This window comes from Typopeltis vanoorti, chromosome 13, assembly GCF_054136105.1.
Source record: "Typopeltis vanoorti isolate ZY-2024b chromosome 13, IOZ_Tvanoo_1.0, whole genome shotgun sequence".
Taxonomy (NCBI): domain Eukaryota; kingdom Metazoa; phylum Arthropoda; class Arachnida; order Uropygi; family Thelyphonidae; genus Typopeltis; species Typopeltis vanoorti.
In genome coordinates this window covers 78,173,198-78,193,697 of record NC_143561.1, presented here as the reverse complement: position 1 = coordinate 78,193,697, position 20,500 = coordinate 78,173,198, and the positions used below count along the sequence as shown (strand labels likewise).

Genomic DNA, 20,500 nt, shown 5'->3' with positions numbered 1-20,500 from the left:
GTTTAGGAGTACAACATCATCTACATAACACAAAGAGTTTGACATCGCCAATTCTAATATCAGACCTAATGCCAGTTTCTTTCATAATGTGATCAGTATAGATGATGAATAAAAGTGGAGAAAAGGTGCAACCTTGTCTTACTTCTGATTTTACATCAAACCATGTTCCTGCATTTTCTTCAGTTCTAACTGCTGAGTTGAAATATATAATAGGAATATGTACTATGTATTGCTCTGTATAATGCTCCATTTACTCCATATAATTGTAGTGTTTTCAAAATCTTTTCTCTGGGCACCTTGTTGTGTGCCTTTTCCAGATCTACATAACTCAAGTACAGATTCTTGTCATATTCCCATAATTTCTCAACTATTTGCCATAAAATGAAAATCCAATATAGACAAACTCTGTTTTTCCTAAACCCAGCATGTTCTCCAAGTTTCTCTTCCACAATCCTTCTCAACCTCTTCCCAAGTATTCCCTGTATAAATATTACCTGGAACACTTAACAGAGAAATTATTCTGTAATATTCACATTAAGCTTTATTCCCTTTTTTATAGATGGGAACTATTAGAGCTTCTTCTGACCAGGCCCTCTGAATTATGCAGTGTAGTCATTGCAAAACTTTTATACCTCCATACTTAATCATTTCTTGTTGAATTTTATCTACTCTGGCTGCCTTTCCACATTTCAAGTTCTTGATTGCTTTTTCTACTCCTCTTTTCATTCCTCTTGAAAATGTTCTAGTTTGGTTCTGTCACTGCTTGTATCATTTAACACTCTTTCAAAGCAGTTACTCTAGATATCCAGAATATCCTATCTTCAGTTTTCATGTCATCCCTTTATCATCTTTGATTATTTTTACTGTACTCTTTATTCTATTTCTAAGTTTTTTTCAATAACTTCCAGAATATTTTGTCATCTTCCTGATACTTATTTTCTATATCCTTACCAAAGTCTTCACATGATTTTTGTTTAGCTACTTTTACACATAGCTTAGCTCTCTTACATTTTTCTCTATATTCTTTTAATGCATCTGCAGACTTATTTGCTAAGAACTTTTAGTATGCTTTCTTCTTTTCCAGAACTACTTCTTTAACTTCTTTAGTCTGTCATGGGGTGCTTATTTTTCTATCTTTACAGGCAACTGTACCAAATACCTCCCCTAGCTGAATCAATCAATATCTTCTTCAGAGTTTGTCAATGAGACTCCAAGGTTTGATTTTATTTTTAAACTCCTATAAATTTTCTTCATTAATGTTTGTATAGTCAAGTTTACAGTTTACATGCAAAAGCTGCTCAGCTTTAAATCTTTTTAAAACTTTCTTACATACTTCTTTTCAATGTAATATCCATTTTTATCCTGTTTAGCACTAAGCAATGGTCACTTCCAATTTAAAATTTTCAAGATACAAGAGTATATCTTCAATCAGCATGAACACATCACTATCAACAATGATGCAGTCAATGAGGCTTTTCTTATTTCTTGCATGTCTCGATATGAACTCGTGCACATCTTTGTGTTGGAACATGGTGTTAGCCATGTTCTCCAAACTTCTCCCAAATGCTCCAAACTTCTTATATGGCTGGTGGGATTCATTTCCTACTCTGCTGTTTAGATTTCCAACAAGGAACATTTTCTTTATGCCAGCTTCTCTATTCTAATGACTCAAAAAATTCTTCACTTCTTCCTTAGAAGAGTCTTCTGTGGAACCATAGGCTCAAATAAATTTCATTGTCCATTTCTCCATTTTGAAGTGTGCCCACATCACTCTATTTGAAATTGCCTTCCAATCAAAAAATTTTTTATTTATGTTCGTGTTGAATGCTATCGATGCGCCTTCCTTTCCTTGATCATTATTGCCTGAATATAACATTCTATACATATTATTTAGTAAGATCTTATCTGTTTTCATCTTCTTTGTCTCAGTAATGTCAATTATGTCCATGTGGTACTTTTCCAATTCTTCTGCTAGTTCAATTTCCTTTCCCTTAATACTCCTTATATATTGATGGTTCCTATTTTCAGTTCTTCTTATAGGTTTCTTCTTCTAGATGCTGAGTGGGAGTGTTCTACTAGCAGACTTTTCAGTATTCACCATTTCATGACGAAAATAGCGGGAGCCTTGTTTAACCTGACAATGCCTCAACTGGAATGAAATCTCAACATGTTGTACCATCATATGCATTTGTGGTTTAAGCCAATAGAGAATATAATTTTGTCAGCTACGTCCCATATTGCCAATCAATTCTCGTTTGTTCAGTATCCAGTAGATATCTACTAACAGGGTGAGGAATGGACATTAGGTCAGAAGCCAGTAGTCAGTTCTCTGCATTCCTGAAAGGCGATGTGGAAGTTTCTTCCCAATTATTTTGCTTTGACTCATAAGCAATCCCATAAAAATCTATTCTATTGAAAATCTATCAAAATCCAAATATTCATTATAAAAGTAGCTAAACAAAAGTCATGGGAAGACTGCTAAGAATATAGAAAAGATAAATATCAGGAAGGCGGCAAAATATTCTGGGGGCTATTGAAAAAGCTTAGAAATGGAGGAAAGCATACTGTAAAAGGAATCAAAGATGATAAAGATGACATGAAAACTGAAACTAAAGTAATTCTGGATACCTGAAGTAATTACACTGTGTACATAAAACAAGCAGTGACAGAACAGTGATAAAAAATATTCAAGAGGAATGCAAACTTTATGCATATCAATAGTTGACGTAGAAAAAACTATCAATAGCCTGAAGTGTGGAAATGCAACTTTAGTACATGATATTCAACAAGAAATGCTCGAGTATGAAGGAAGGTATAAAAGTTTTTCGACATCATTGAAGTAGAGCTATAATAGTTTCCATATCTTATAAAAAAAGGGGGAAATAAACCTGAATGTGAAAATTACTGAGAAATTTTTATACTTTTGATGTTTTTTTTTATTATTTTTTTGATTGTTTTGATGTTTCAGGTATGATTTACACAAGCATAAGTGAGAAGAGGATGACAAAACTTGCAGAAGAGAAACTCAGAGAAGAACAAGCTGTGTTCAGGACAAATAGAGAATGTCAAGGTCAGATTTTCACTTCACATCAGATAGTTCAGAAATAATGGGAATATAACAAGGATCTGCACTTTACTTTTGTAGATTTGGAAAAGGCATACAAAAGGACTAGAGGAAAACCTTTCAAAATGCTACAATTATGTGGGGGTAAATGGAACACTATACAGATCAATTATAGTCTATATTTAAATTATAATTCACCTATTGAAACTGAAGTATTGTAAATAGAAAAAGATGGTTTGATATAAAATCAGGTGTAAGACAAGGGTGCATACTACCTCCACTCTCATTCATCATCTACACAGATCACATTATGAAAGAACATGCATTAAACCTGATATTAGAATCAGAGATATCAAACTTAGCTCTCTGCTTTATGCAGATGATGATGTACTCCTGAACTCATGCACTGAAAGTCTTCAGGATTCACTAACTAACTGAATAACAGGTGTAACAAATTTGGCATAGAAATCAGTAATTAAAGAATCAAGACTATGAAAATAACCTGCAAGAGAAAACTTTGGCTGCATTCTCAATGCAGAATCTATAGAAGAAATGAAATATTTCAGCTATTTGGACTCAATTTTTAGTGAAGATGGCAAATTAAATATGGAAATAGACAACAGAATAATTAAAATTGGTATGGTGGGGAGCACCAGCTAAATAAATTTATATGTTATAAGACAGAAATTAGCCAAAATACTAGACTAGAAGTATACAGGACAGTGTTGCAAACAGTTTAAGTTAGGGATCTGAGAGTTGAGTTAGAAATAAAGCACTTGATCAAAGACTAGAGACCACAGATATGAGAGTCTGAGAAAAGTTAGGGGCTTGAACAGATGGCATGAATAGCAGAATCATATTCAAAAGGATTTTTTTTTCTTCTTTAAGATCTATCAAGAATATCAATTTTTTTCTCTTATATATATTAATGGTCACTATAGCACTTATAAATTAATCTATTCTTAATTCCATGCCCATATGCTGTCATATATATATGAATGTATGAAATACTAAAACTATTTCAACCTCGTTTGAAATGTTAAAAAAAATCGTCTTAGTCTAACAAACCTGAAAAACATTAAGAGATGTTTTGGAAATAAGTCCAGCACCAAGTATATCATTAGATGCATCAAGACTTGTCACAGTAGAACCAATAAGATGATGAATGCTTAAGGATGTTTTTTCTGATGAATTTATTACATGTAAGTGCACAGCATCTTCAGAGGCAGCTACAATTCCTACGTGATCTGAATGCGTCTGTGGTATTAAAGCTAGATGGCTAATCTAAAATGCAGAATAAAGAATATAAAGTTATACAGTGCGGTGAATTTGTAATAAAATATTTGCAGAATGATTTAGGCTTCACATAATCATGTTATTTAATCAAGTTCAGCAAAAAAGTATATCATAAGTAGAAGCACATTGTGAGACAGCCCGCACTGTTTAACAAAAAATGTTAAATCATCATGAAAATCATAATGATATTATATACACTGCACTAATACAAAAGATATAACTCATTTCAGTCAGATTAACAATGTTTATACTTTTAACTGGGTAAGAGCTCAAAATAACAAAGTATATAAGATCAGAGTGAGAAATCTGTGATGATTCCACTGTGAAAATATCACACAAAGTAGGAGTGATTTCCAGGTGAGTGAAGTAACTAACTACAAATCAGCAGTTATTTTGGCATTTGTAAAAGACATTCTGGTCAGATTTACCAGAATATCCTTTCAATATTCAATTAGGTTAAACAATCACAGCAAAATGCATTGGCCTATTTCTCTTAATGAAGGATAATATCTTCATGGCAATTTCCTGGAAATCAATACTTTCAAAGGCATGATATTTGGTAAGGATAAATGCCATCTATTAACCCTCCTTACTGAGTATGTATTCAGGATCTCTTAAGAATCTGCCAACTGCCCTCCTATCCAGACACTTTAATTGGGCATTTTAATTGAACAAGCTCATAGAGGAAAGAAGGACCCAACAATGTAAAGTTTTGGAGCAATGCACTTACACAACTAATGCCATCTCCTTTTACAAGTAATATTTCTAATCTTTAAATATATAAAGGACAAACTAAAAATTCTTTGTCATATGCATGAGGAGCTCTCTGTGATGCTGAATGCTAACCTTTGGACGATCCTCTTGGATGTCTGAAACACATCAGCTGCCAAGGAATTCACAAAAATAAAAAGTCAGCATGTCAAAAAGTTCAAAAATGTAGCAAAAAGTTATTAACACCTCAAAGAGCACCTGAAAACAAAGTGGTTAATCTATCCACTTCCACCCTTGAAGTAGATGACATCAATGCCAAAACATCAGCCATGGTGTTTTGGCATTGATGGCCATGGTGGCCAAAACTTTGCCATTGCACCTAGACACATGCCAACCAAAGATTTCATGATCGAGATCAAGCATAGAATCTACACCCTTCCAGCCATTGAAGCCAACAATATTAGGCTTGATGTAGCCATATTACAGTCGAAACCTCCTGCAAGCAACCTGCCCAACAGAGAATATAAAGCCTTTCTACATCTAAGAAATAACAAAAACGTAATAATCCTGAAAGCAGACAAATGTAATGCTACTGTCATTTTAAACTATACAGATTACATAAGACTATTACACTTTTTTATAAAATCTTTATCAAGTAGCTTTATTTTTATCCTCCTACATGTTTCGCCAATCTGTTTCTATTGGCATCCTCAGGGAATACAAATCAGTAAGCACAAAATGAAGGTTACAGACTAGGTTATAACCGATGGTTCTAAATCATAAAAAAATATTTTTTGTATGATTTAGAACCATCGGTTATAACCTAGTCTGTAACCTTCATTTTGTGCTTACTGATTTGTATTCCCTGAGGATGCCAATAGAAACAGATTGGCGAAACATGTAGGAGGATAAAAATAAAGCTACTTGATAAAGATTTTATAAAAAAGTGTAATAGTCTTATGAATAATTGTCAAGAAAAAATTCAACATAATATACAGATTACATTTTAAAAAATGACCTCTCCTTCTTAAAGACTGATCCACCTACTAAATTATGATCCCACCTATACACAGATACAACCATCCATAGATTTCTAAAATATGTTACTTCCAGACCAGCAGATGTGATCAACAAACAAAAACTCCCCCCCCCCCTTATTTGTGGACTTCCAAAAATCCATAAAAAGGATGTACCGCTACACCCAATTAGAGATGGTATAGACTCACCCACCTAGAAACTAGTTAAATACAGGGTGTCTCAAAAAATGTATACACACTTTGAATGATCATAAAGTTGGTACTTATTATAATACAGTTAACTTTCACATTGTAAAGTACACTACATAAATCTACTTTTCATCACTCAACGTCTGTATTCAAACTGATGGCCGTCCTGGTCCAGGCACCGCTGATAATGTGCAGCAATGGAATTGCAAACACTGAGAATCATTTTGTCTTGTAGCTTCTCTTTCGATTGCTGCCTTCAAGTCATCGACTGTTGCCAGTTTTGAAGTGTAAACTTTATCCTTGATAAATCTCCATAAGAAGATGTCCATTGGTGTGAGGTCTGGTGAATGCGGGGGGGTATTCTACAGAACCTCTTCTTCCAATCCATCTGTTGGGTAGAGTCTCATCAAGATAGGCCCTCACATCTTGATGGTAGTGTGAGGGTGCCCCATCTTGTTGAAAATAAAAGTCCTCATCCTCAAAGTCCTCTTGAATATGTGGCATGACAGCTTCATGCAGCAAGTTCAAGTAATTGGCACCAGTTACAGTATCGTCGAAAAAGAATGGTGAATGGTGTCCAATTAATCCGTGTGCTGATAAGCCGCACCATACCGTCACTCCTGGTAAATTTACATGATGTTCCTCCATAACATATGGAGTCTCAGGTGCCAGTAAGTGCAATTGTGCCGGTTAATTGACCCATTTAATTTAAATGTGGTCTCATCACTCCACACAATTCATCTTGGAAATTGTGTGTTTTCTTCACATTTTTCCAAGTACCACTCACAAAACTGCATTCTCCTATCTGGATCATCTTTGTTGAGAGTGTGTACTCTTCTTGGAATGTAACTTTTCCAATGACTGCGCTTCAACATGCGATGCACACTTGATTTTGATACTCCTATCTCACAAGACGCTTGTGGCACAGATTTTCTTAAACTTTGACAATACGTTTCAATCAACTTTTCTTCTTGCAGGCCTCGTAGCTGTTTGTGGCCTTTTTGAACATTGCTTATGGACATTTTGAACAGTTCTATCTTCTTCAAATTTATCTCTAATTCGAGTGAGAGTAAGTCTCGTAGGTGGATCTTGTTGAAATTCTCTTCTAAACTGTCTTTGCACTTCCACTATGTTTTCATACTTCCAGTAGCATTTTAGGATAAATTTTCTTTCTCTCAAAGCTTAGTCAGGTTTCAGCCATTATTTCAATTCCATTAAACCTGCAAAATCACAAAAATTGAGCGAGTTATCAGCTGTTGAAGTGTGTATACGTTTTTTTGAGACACCCTGTATTTAGCCAAAGTGCTTTCCTGTACTACTGGCAATACCTTGTCACATATCAAACACTCAGTCCATTTTAAGTCTAGTATACAAGACCTCACACACACACACACACACGCACACACACACTGCCACACTGACTTATGGTCAGTTTCAATGCCTCCTCCTTATTCATAAATGTCCCACTAAAGGACACCTTGGCACTTATCCAAGGAGAGCTTCCTCCTGATATCTCAGCCCTGTTTCAGTTCACTATGAACTTGGGCTATTATGTTTAGCATGGTACTGCCTTGCTTTTGTTTAAAAGCAAGGCAGTACCATGATTTACAAATCATGGTACTGCCATGATTTGTAGAATTTACAAAATCACTCACAAAGGTTGGAATTTGGAAATCAGGCTGAGCAGATAGATATCGTGAAATATGCTTTTCAGGTGGCTATGCCTGACAGCATAACAGAAGAGGGACTCAGATACCCTCCCCCTTCCCAAGACAGAAAATCCAGTGATCATCTTTTTGATAAAAACCACCAAAGCATAGGAGAGACTTACACTCTCCAATGTAAACAATATCTATAGCACCCTAATACAACAGTTCAAACAAAGCACCTCATTAGATAATCTTGTATAACCACAGCAAATACCAAAAAAACAAAAAAGACCAAAACTGGTGAGATCTTTCTGAGCAATAAATACAAAATGTTATATTCAGGCAATGACAATCAACGAAAAGAAGGAGTAGCCATAGTATTCCACACAAATTACGAGGCTAATCTTCTTGAATGGCAGGCAGAATCAAGTAAGCAATGTAGCAAATATGAGAACAGGGAACTGGACAATGAGACTCTTTTGTGCCTATGGTCCCACCTACTGAGATAGAAGTGAAGGAATTTTTTGAGGCTTTAGAGAAAGCAACTGACACAATGAAAAAGGAAAAGTTGTCCTTGTTGGGGATCTAAATAGCAGAGTAGGAAATGATTGTCAGACATACAAAAATATTTTGGGAAAATTTGGAGAAAAGAGCAAAGCTAATAATAATGGCAAATATCTGTTGGATTTCTGCTCAGGACATGGACTGGTTATTACTAACACCATGTTCCAACATAAAAATGTGCATAAATTCACACGGAGAGAAGAGGCAAGGAATAAGAAAAGTCTCACTGACTATGTTATTGTTGATAGTGATGTTTTCTCCCTGGTGCAAGACACCAGAGTGTATAGAGGATTTGAAATTGGAAGTGATCACCATTTAGTCTTGAGCAGAATAAAATTGAATTTCATATTGAAAAGAATAACATGTAAGAAAGTTTTAAAGCGAATAAAAGTTGAGCAGCTCTCAGATGTGAACTGTAGACTAAAATACAGAAAGATTATTGAAAAGAAAATGAAAGAGTTTGAGAACAGGAATCAAACCTTGGAGATTCAGTGGCAAGCCTTGAAAAACGCCCCGAATGATTCAGTTAGAGAGGCATGTGGTGAAGTTGTCTGCAAGGATAGAAAAATTAGAATTCCATGGTGGACACAGGAAGTTAAAGAGGCAGTGAAGGAAAAGAAGAAAGCATATCAAAAGTTCCTGGCAAATAAGTCAGCTTGTGCTCTTAGAGAATATAGACAAATGCAAGAATGCTAAACACTGTGTAAAACTAGCTAAACAAAAGTCATGGGAGGATTTTGGCAAGAATATAGAAAATAAATATCAAGAAGGTGGCAAAATATTCTGGAGGTTGTTGAAGAAGCTTAGGAATGGAGGAAAGAATGCTGTAAAAGGAGTTAGAGATGATAAAGGTGACATGAAAACTGGAGAAAAAGATATCCTTGAAGTATGGAGTAATTACTTTGAAAAACTGCTAAATGAAACAAGCACTGATGACAGAACAGTGATAAAAAACACTGACCAGGCATGCAGTCAGGAATACATATCCATACTTGAAGTAGAAAAAGCCATCAAAGGCTTGAAATGTGGAAAGGCAGCTGGAGTAGATGATATTCGACCAGAAATGCTGAAGTATGGTGGTATAAGAGTCTTACAGTGGCTGCACTGCATAGTTCAGAAAGCCTGGACAGAGGGACGAATTCCCGATGATTGGCGTAGAGCTCTCATAGTACTCATATATAAAAAGGGAAATAAAACTGAATGTGAGAATTACAGAGGTATTTCCCTACTGAGTGTTCCTGGCAAAATCTATGCAAGTATACTTGAGAAACGGTTGAGAAGAATTGTGGAAGAAAAGCTTGGTGAAGAACAAGCTGGATTCAGCCCAAACAGAGGCTGTCAGGATCAGATTGTCACTTTACGATAAAGTCGAAAAAGCATGGAAATATAACAAAGATCTGTATTTAAGTTTTGTCGATTTGGAAAAGGCATATGATAAGGTGCCAAGAGAGAAGCTATTCAATACGCTGCAGTTATATGGTGTCAATGGGGCATTATATCAAGCAATACTTAGTCTTTATTTGAGTTGTAAGTCAGCAGTTAGAATTGAAGGAAGTACAGGAAGATGGTTTAATGTTAAATCTGGTGTGAGACAAGGATGTACATTATCCCCTCTGTTATTCATTATCTATATGGATCACATTATGAAGGAAAGTGGTATTAAACATGATATCAAAATTGGAGATGTTAATGTCAGCTCTTTGCTTTATGCGGATGATGTTATACTTCTAAATAAATCCGCTACAAGTCTGCAAGATTCTCTGACTAAACTGAATAGCTGTTGTAATAGATATGGTATGAAAGTCAGCAATAAAAAGACAAAGACAATGAAAATAGGAAGAATCATTGAAAATGTCAACTGTGTTGTGAATGGAGAACCTGTGGAACAAGTAAAACATTTCAGCTACTTAGGCACAATTTTTACTGAAGATGGTAAATTAAATATAGAAATTGACAACAGAATTAGGAAAGCTGGTATGGTGGGAAGTCGATTGAATAAATTCATATGGAATAAGAGAGAAATTAGTCGGAACACTAAATTAGCTGTATACAAGACAGTGTTCAAACCAGGTTTAACTTATGGATCTGAGAGCTGGGTCAGAAGTAAAACACTTGACCAAAGACTAGAGACCGCAGATATGAGAGTCCTGAGAAAGATTATAGGCGTGAACAGATGGCATCAATGGCAATATCATATTAAAAACGAGGATATTAGGAAAGAACTTGATATTGTTAGCATCCAGGAATGCGTTAGCAGAGCTAATCTCAGGTGGTATGGTCACCTAAACAGAATGAGCGAGGAAAAATTAGCAAAACAAGTGTTCTCTGCCAGGTTGGCAGCAAAACGACCTAGAGGAAGACCAAGATATAGGTGGATTGATATGGTACAAAGTGCCTTAGACGAAAGAAATATAAGATGTGATAATGTTGGAGTCTTGACAAGTAACAGACTGATTTGGAGGAAAATTGTAGATAGGAAGTTAGTAATGATATAATTTTTTCATGTAGTACTATCATATCCTGTACACCCCTTGTGGGTACATGGCAGGAATTTGATGATGATGATTCCTGGAAGTTGCAAAAGAAGGTGGTGAGTAAAAGGGTAAGAAGTTTTTTGCATGGAGAGTGTTAGGAGCATGGAATGCATTGCCTGAGAGGGTGGTGAACATGCAGACTGTGGATGAGTTTAAGGAGTGGTATGATAGACTTTGTGTTGCCCTCCCACAATGAGTCTTGTGACTCCATGGAGTCTGAAAAATTACAATAATAATAAATATTCTTTCTAAACCTCACTTGTGATAAAACTGTACCTACAGAAAATGAATTTTTCTAATGAATTTCTACAGAAAATGAATTTTTCTAATTCCTATTCCCTATTACTATATTTACAGACAACAGATTATCTAAAAAAAAAAAAGCACAATTAAGTGAAAAATATAAACTATCATGGAACGTAAATTTTTAAACTATGTTTGATTACCTTTGATTGGTGCTGAATGATCCTAGGTACTTCTTTATTTATGCCTAATCCCACAGCTGCAATCATGCTACTGCTTGCAGCAACACATATGTCACCAGCGGTCTGTGTTGCTAAAGCAGTTACAGGTCCTGGGCATAAAACAGAATACAGTGGATGACGAATTTCTGATTCTGTATTTAGAATATATATCTGCCCTGTCAAATGAAGAAATTGTATGATTAGACAAAACAATAATTGTATACTGAAAAATTTTCTTATGGCATTTATTTATTTAGATCTCTTAACATTCAATCTATCAAAAAATTCAAAATTAATGTGTTGTTATCTGAACTTTAGCATAACATTTGAAATGAGTGAACTTAAAAAAATCAAAAGAAACCTATGAACTCTACATTAAATTTTTCATTGTAAAACTCAGATTAACTAACAACAATTATAAGTGGCCTGTAATTATTAACTGAAAATATCAATACCGTGTTATTTGTTTGGGTTGACTATATACAAAATCAAGAATGCAGCTGTGTTTCTCTGTAAGCTATTTAAAATTTAAACTTGGAATTTCATACAAATTTCATTCAAGGACCAGACATTTCAAAAGATACATATGTAGTAGACATATTCTACTGTAAAAAAACTGTTTATGCAAGGAGACAATAACTTAATTTATTAAATCCTATATATTTCTCCCTTGTTATTAAAAGAACATCATTAGGGAAAGAAGAGAGGATGAGTTTGGCAGTAAGGCTTAAACACTAGATATTCAAAACTGTATTTTTTTATGGAAATTACAACACAGACTAATATTAGCTATACTAAATTTAATTAATATTTTGGCAAAGTCAAATTGCCATCATCAGGAAACTCCAATATAATGTGTGCATACAGGCACTACACTGAGTAATGTGACTGAAGCATGATAACCAAAAGTGAGCCTAAAGTCCTCAAATTGCAATCCCCTAGTGGGCTTAAAATGGGTGTCCTTGGTGTAGGGCTGAAGCTTCAAATTTGGGACAGTTTCATGAAACCCAAATTTATTTATGTTTGGACAGTTTCTTAAGACCAAAGAAGATTCTAGGAATAGTCTCTCATATTTATATTTCCTGCAGTGAAGTAGAATATCCTTCTTTCGGAGTATCCTGTGGTGGGTGACCTAAGCATGATCAGCAAGTCCTGAATGGTGGAGATGGATATAGTACTTGTATGTTCAGCGATTCTGATGTTGGCTGTCCTGACTGTTTGGCCATAGCAGAATAGTGTATAACTGCAAGGAACCTAGTAAGTACCTGATAGATCTAGAGACTGTGGCTGGTCTTTGGTGGAAAGAATAATTTCGTATAATTTCGAAACTTTTTTGCGATATTAAACAGTACTCTATCATTTCTAATTGAAAGGTTTATGCTGTTAAAGGAAAATATTTGTAATATTTAAAATCATCCATAATGTCAACGCACTGCAAGAAGGAAGACATCTTAAAACATTGCAAAGATTCACACTTGAAATTACACAATGATAAAAAATCAAAATGATCATGATACTGATGGCAATGTCCTTTTCGAGGAACTCAAAACTTTACGTTTCATAAAAAAAATATATCTCCTCACGATTTGTTGAACTTCGTGTATGAGAACAATTTACTTGATACGTTTCCGAATATTTCAGTTGTTTTAAGAATTTATCTAATACTACCAATATCATTGGCTTCAAGGGAAAAAAGTTTCTCAAAACTCAAAATAATTATGAATTATTTACGCTCAGCCATAACCCAAGAACATTTAACATATTTGTCTATAATATCTATAGAAAATGATATTATGGATAGTTTAGACCTGGGTGAATTAATTAAGAATTTTGTGGCATTAAAAAGCACAAAGGGTACAAATTTTGTGATTTTATAAGGTACACGATGTGATTGTATTTATAAACTTATGTATTCCTTATCTATACATGATCAAAAATTGTTCTGTTATACATATAATTATATGCTTTACTTTTCATATGTGATTTCCTTGTTTTGTATGATTACTCTTGTACATATTACTGTAATAAATATATATTATAATTATAAAAATATTTCCTTTTTTAATTACTTTCATTTACTTTCAAGGGGGGTACGATTTTTTAAAGTTTGCACAAAGGCAGCTCATATGCACCTGGCAGCCCTGATGGTGGAGATTGCAGCCATGGACTAAGAATGTTTAGTAAATGCAGAGTTTAGTAGAGAATGTAATATTATCAGAACTAATAAATTTTGCCTTGTTATACATAGAGTTTTAATAATTCCATACAGCTGGGGGGGGGGGGGGAGCTGTTGGTGAATGTGTCTAGCAGCATATGGTGGGTGTTCTGTAAATGGAGAACACCAGGGGATTCATCATGCTGGTGTGTAATCAAACTGTCTTGTTACTTTCCTTTCATAAAATTAATCGAATTTCTACTTGTCACCAGGATCTCATTCACCTTTTCTATGATGAATGAGATCCTGGGATATTATCTGTTTACATGTGTTAAAAAATTTTGAGAGTATCCAGGCCATGTGGCCAATGGAGAATACATCATCAACTAAGTGTGGCAAAACAGTGGTTCTATTTGGATAGAGTTTAAGGCTTTTTCTTTGAAGGTCTCCATGAAGTAGTTAGCTGGCAGAACGGGAAAAAAAGCAGAATCCATTATGACTCTCCCCTCTATTCATTGTAAAATTTTTTTTGCTAAATGAAATAAATAGTTTAAGTTGCCATACTTTCCATATACCAATTATAAAAAAGATGTATCAGCTTATTATTAAACTGCTCTGGATTAGAGAGCTGTAGAAAGTTTTCTGCTTGTTTATACAGTAAATTATACTTGACATGAAATTCTTATTTAATCCTTTATTCAAGTGTAAGTGAACAAGTTTATCTGTGAAGTATATTCACAAATAGGTTACTTGCATATAGAGTACACTTGTATACAGAGTAAATTGACATGAACTTGCATTCTTATTTAATCCTTTATTCAAGTGTAAGTGAACAAGTTTATCTGTGAAGTATATTCACAAATAGGCTACTTGCATATAGAGTACACTTGTACACAGAGTATATTGACATGAATGAACTTGCATTCTTATTTAATCCTTTATTCAAATGTAAGTAAACAAAATTTGCACATGAAGTATCTTCATGACTAGGCTACCTGTACATAGAACATACTTTGTGTGTGTGTGTGTACACAATACAGAGTCAATATACAGAGTCCTTCAAAAAAAATATATACACACTTTAACAGATGTCATCTATGGACTTTCTTTCTAAGTTAGATCGAATGATGGTAGTAATGTGTAGTATGATGTTCTCTCAAAAGATGTCATTGCTCACACGAATACTAGCATCAACACACAACTGGTAGGACAGTCAAACAAAATGGCTGAGGCACGATTGTTATTCGAGGAAGGCAAGACCATTTTAAAGTGGTATTTCAAATTTGAGAATATTGGTGAAGTTCAACGACAATGGAGGCATGAGTGTGCAACAAAACCTCCAACATGCCTGACAACTGCACGTATTTGTGATAAGTTTGAGACACATGGTACCGTGTGTGTGTGTGTGTGTGATGTGCAAAAGGGAAGATCCGGGTGGCCTCGCGCAGCAACATCATGCTTCCTTGGTTATGGTGTTGAAACAGTTTACATACTCACCACAGAAGTCTACCATACAATGTGCACATGAGAGAGAGTTAGCAGTGCAAGCATATGCCACATTCTTAAAGCAGCTAAATGGAAAGTTTACATTCCAAGATTATTACATTCAATGAACGAAGATGATCTTGATCGAATAATGAGGTATTGTGAGTGGTTTCAACACATAGATGAGGATGAGGAGTTTGTGTAGAAGATAGTTTGGTCTGATGAAGCACAATTTAAGCATAATGGAACAGTGAATCAGCATATTTGTGTTTACTGGGCTCCAGAAAATCTGGACGTTCATGCGGACAAAGCAGTCAATTTACCAGGGCTCAATGTCTAGTGTGAATTGTCATCTAGGGGGTTTAATAGGACCATTCATCTTTGAAGGTACAGTTACTGGTCAAGTGTACCCAGACATGCTACGTGCATCCATTTTACCTGCCACTCATGCACTTTATGGGTGTGCCATCCAACAAGATGGCACACCATCACACTACTGCTGAGACGTGAGTGCTTACCTTAATGAGAGTTTGCAGGGACAATGGATAGGACGAAGATTTGCAGTTGAGGCCCCCCCCCCACGCCAATGTTCTGTTGATTTAACACCCTAGGACTTCTACCTATGTGGAACTATAAAGGATGTAGTGTATTGTAGTAAACCAGCTACACTGGTGGCCCTTAAGAAAGAAATTGAAACGGCATGCATAGAAATCCCACTGGACACTTTGGCTAACATTGCCCAAGCAGTAGTTCACCATAATAATAAGTATCTGGATGCTAATGGTAACCACTTCGAGTACCTCATGGAATTGTAGACGTCAAAGGTAACTTGCATTCATCCCTTGATGTCTGTATAAATTGAGTATTACAATTTTTATACACGTTTTTCTTTTGCTGAAGTAAGTATACATTTTTTTTGACAGACTCTGTATATATATATATAATACACACACACACACACACACACACACACACACACACACACACACACACACACACACACAAAGTAGCATTGTCACAAAGATACTTCATGCATAAACATTGTTGGCTTACACTTGGTGAAGTGAAAACAATTTTTACAACTGTGTATGATCCAGAGTAGTTTACAAATATGTTGATACACTGTTTTTTCTGCTTGTATATGGAAAATATATGCTGCTGTTGCCTACTGATTTATCCACAGCACCTTTTTAGGTCTAGCCCCAGTGGAGAAATTCTATAAAGGTCAAAACAGGTCTGAGTAGTAGTAACCTCCTCCCATATTGCACAGCAGCACATGCAAAAGGGAGTGTGCTTTTGAAAACAACCTAGTCATGAAGACACTCACACACAAACTTTGTTTGCTTATACTTTGGTACAGGATTAAAACAAGAATATAAATTCTTGTCTATCACAATTTATATGATTACTGAGGAAAAAAATTTCAACTACTATTTCTGATCAAGTGTTTATTTATTGACATGTCATCACAGCTAAGTAAATAAGAGAATATACTATTAAAGCTGAACAGGTTACTTGATAGATACTGCACAAGAAAAGAGATGGTCATTTATCCATGGTGAATGGTAGAAAAGATGTTTGACAGATTGGTTTGAAGGTGGTATACGTATTCTATTATTAATTTACTATGCCACAGATAACTCTTAAGATTACACTTACATAGAAACTCTCTTTTACAGACTGTAATCTAGTGGTGAATGCATATAACCAAGAAATGCATACATCCAAGCTGCCAATTTCTGGATGGCAGCTTGGTTATATGCATTAGCAGATATGGTGATTTTTTTATTTTATTTAATTCCTCCAACAGAAGAAATCACAAAAACAGATGCAGAAAGCTTGGCATATATGAGTTTTGATAACACTTGACTTCTGTGATGCATCATGGTATGAGTAATGAGGGATGTATCTGTCTGTAAAAAAAAAAAGTTTTTGATAAACCCAAAATAATTGAATACTGTCTGTAGAAATGTGGATTATGAAAGTATCCAGAAAGGGACAGCTCTTGTTAGAGTCACGTTCAATAATGAACTTGATACAGGAATATGTGGAATTCATTTTATGTCTCTATAATAGCAATACTTCTGTCTCTTACCATTACCAGCTACTTCCGTAGCTCAGTTGATATAGATGAAGCCCTTTAGTTGGAAAGACCTGGGTTTGATTCCCATCAGTGACGTGAGGAGCCTTTATTCTGGTCGCTTTTGACAAAAGGTGAGTTAGCCAGTCTCATATGGAGTTAAGGGGGGGGGGGGTTCACTCAGAAACTCGGGTTTTTCGTCCCCCAGAACAGGCAAACAGCCAAGTCAACACATGCATCTACAGACATAGGACACACTAGGAGGCATAGGGCTAACCACCTTATCCTTGGGACAGATATGGTTTAGAAGGACAGCTCTGTCCTTAGTCCTTCAAGATATCTTCAAATTGCTATAAGATATCTATGTAGCAATGCGAAATATGAGGTTGAGGAAAAAAAATGGTACTTATGAGGTATGGGCAGTTCTATCTCATCAGCTAAAGCAGGTGAGATAGGAGATTGCCCATGGACGTTACTGATATCTGCAGTGAGTAATTCTGGAATGCTCTCAAAAGATTTGATGAGATTCATTTGAAAAATCAAATATGTAAAAAGAGCTGTTGCAATGTTTAAAATAATTCTGTGTAAAAATCAAGGAAAGTGTGAAATTCTTCACTGTAATCAAAAAACAAACAAGGCTTTTGAAAACAGGTCAGTTACATCAAACCAAGGAGCAGTTCTTTTCAAACAATGTTCAAATTATAGAGCTCTTGAAAACATCTTAAAAACATTCTTAAGGAGCATTTTGATTTAATCTCTGGAATTTCATTAACCTCATATATGCAGATGGGCTCAGGAATTAGGAGAGGTGGTAGATTGATCAGTAATCTGAAATACCCTGATGATGCAGTGCTCATTTGTAATGAAGAAAGAACTAGGACAAATCCTTGAAAAAGTTAATGAGATCACTAAGAACAGAGGACTTCAGTTCAATTCTAGCAAGACAAAGATTATGGTTCTCAAAGTAAATACAGAAAGTGAAGAGCCTGAGAAACAAGTAATGCTGCCCTTAATGGAGAAAGAATTGAGGAAGTTAGCAAGTTCAAGTACTTGGGATCCAATATTAATGTGAGGAATTGTTCTTCAGCAGATGTCAGAAGTAGATTAGGAATGACTAAAACAACAGTCGGAGACTTGTCTAAAATTTGGAAGGATGGATTTATCTTCATAGAAACAAAGCTGAGGATTCTGGTAGCTGTTTTTCCAACGACAACTTATGGATAATGAGACCTAGAATCCAAAGAAGCCTAATAGGAAAAGGTTAGCTGCTTTTAAGATGTAGTGTTGCAGAAGGCTGTTGAGGATATCATATTCTGAGTGACTTCCAAATGTCACACAGAATCATCCCTTTGTTTCTGTTTAGGGTACCTTGTGAGTGGATTACCACTGTAGCCTCTTTTGTTGGGGGAGCTGTAGTCTTCTACGTATGGCATGGAACTCTTCGTGATATGAATATGAAGTGGAGTTCATGTTTCCAACACTCACCACAACATTGAACTTTTCTAGTATATTAAAATGGTCATTTTTATTTGAAGACTTCAAAGTTACTTTTATACCTTTCATATGTATAAAAGATATTTCTGCAATCCTGAGATCACCTTAAGCAACCTCATCTACCTCTCAAGAGGCTGGGTGTATATAAAATATTTTGCTCGTGTGGCATGCATTATGTCAGACAGACATGAATTCAGGAGAATTACACAAGTAAAGAACATGTAAAGTTAGTGAGAAAGAGAAGCAATATAAATCAGGTCTAAGGTATCACACTACAAATGAGAATCAAGTGATCTGGGAACTAACAAAAATGCTGTTTACTGAGTTTAATAGCCATAGTTACAAGTTTTCCTTAATGTTAATTTTCTTTTTTAATGTTAAGTAAAATGATTATTCTAACACGCGCGCTGTGTCTCCATAAATTCTTCACTATGAATGCTGACCACCATGTAACCTTAAAAGAAAGATTATAAGTTTATAGAAGCTTCAGAGAGGTATTTAATAGATATACTTGTAAGTTTAAAGAAGCTTCAGAAAAGGTATGTCCTGCTCAATGTAGCAAAAATCAAGGCTTCTTCCTAAACAAGCTTTGGTCCAATTTTATAAAATGACTCAGAAATCACCAAACCAGGTTATGATAGACACCACCAACAAACATTACAATGAAGAATAAGTGTGACTTTTCAGCACAACATTTACTTATTTTTTATATATTTATTTATTTTTTTTTTAATTTATTTAACAGCAATTCTATTAACATTGGTTTATGTTTTTTTATATATATATATATATATATTTTTTTTTTTTTCTTCTTCTTCAATCTGTTAAACAAATATTGTCAATGCCATAGTGCATAGGAAACTAGAAATGTGCAAAAAAACATGCTTTTCATTATATGTGGTAATACCAGATTTATTCAAAAGACTTAACTATGTCTCGAGAAATTTGTCTGTCACAGAGGCATCTTCAGAGAAATAATATAAACATGTGCATGAACACATATACACAAAGAAATAGAAACTCAGTCCCACTTTCAAACCCTACACGATGCTGGATACTATTATTCACACTCCTAAAAACCAACTTTCTCCCCTCTTTTTTCTAGGTCAGTGTTTCTTGATGTGTGGTACATGTACATGGCACTCTTTTAGTTTTATATTTCTGTTGCTATATTTTTGCATATATAAATATATGTATACATATATATATATAAATGCATATCATCTATTTGATAATTAATTTTTCAACAAAAAAATGCCATAGGATTCTATACTAGACCCGCTGCTGTTCAATTACTATCACCTTAAAATTATTGGGAATAATTTCAGTGGAATTATCCAACTGTTTGCTGATGATGATGAACTGGATGCAATTAACAAATATAATGTAGCAAGTCTGCAGGACGCTCTAAATAAATGTAGTTTGGGCAAAAATTAATAGTTACTAATTTGTGTCAAAGTGTGAAAAAAAAAAACTACAGGCAAATATGACTTATATGGAACTGCACTGAAATGACTATGGATTAAAGATCATGGCAAAGTTGAAATTTGGGGTACATATTGCAAAAAAGTGAGCAAGATACCTCAAAGAATTGCTCAGATGTTGAGAAACACACTGACAAGCAACTATTAAACACATGTTTGTTTGGGTTTCTTCAGGATATGGAAGTGGTAGAGAGGATTCAGAGGTGCACAACAAAATGATGACTGGTCGATGGAGTGCTCCCTATGAGACTGATGGCTTGTGGGTTATAAAGTTTAGCTAACAAACAGAAGATA

General features: G+C 34.9%; 1 protein-coding gene across 2 annotated transcripts in view; it reads right to left on the bottom strand.

The window, feature by feature from the left end:
• Window positions 1-20,500, bottom strand: part of LOC150100304 (F-box/WD repeat-containing protein 8-like) — a 223,815-nt gene that overhangs the window by 133,477 nt on the left and 69,838 nt on the right. For both annotated transcript variants that reach the window (XR_016549296.1, XM_090403239.1), the window contains exons 6-7: window positions 11,491-11,684; window positions 4,133-4,348 (exon numbers count right to left, since the gene is read on the bottom strand). Coding sequence is in view for 1 of the 2 variants with exons in the window: in XM_090403239.1 (XP_090259365.1) it covers window positions 4,133-4,348; window positions 11,491-11,684 (410 nt within the window). In the remaining variant the exon portion in view is untranslated. The remainder of the gene's footprint in view (window positions 1-4,132; window positions 4,349-11,490; window positions 11,685-20,500) is intronic.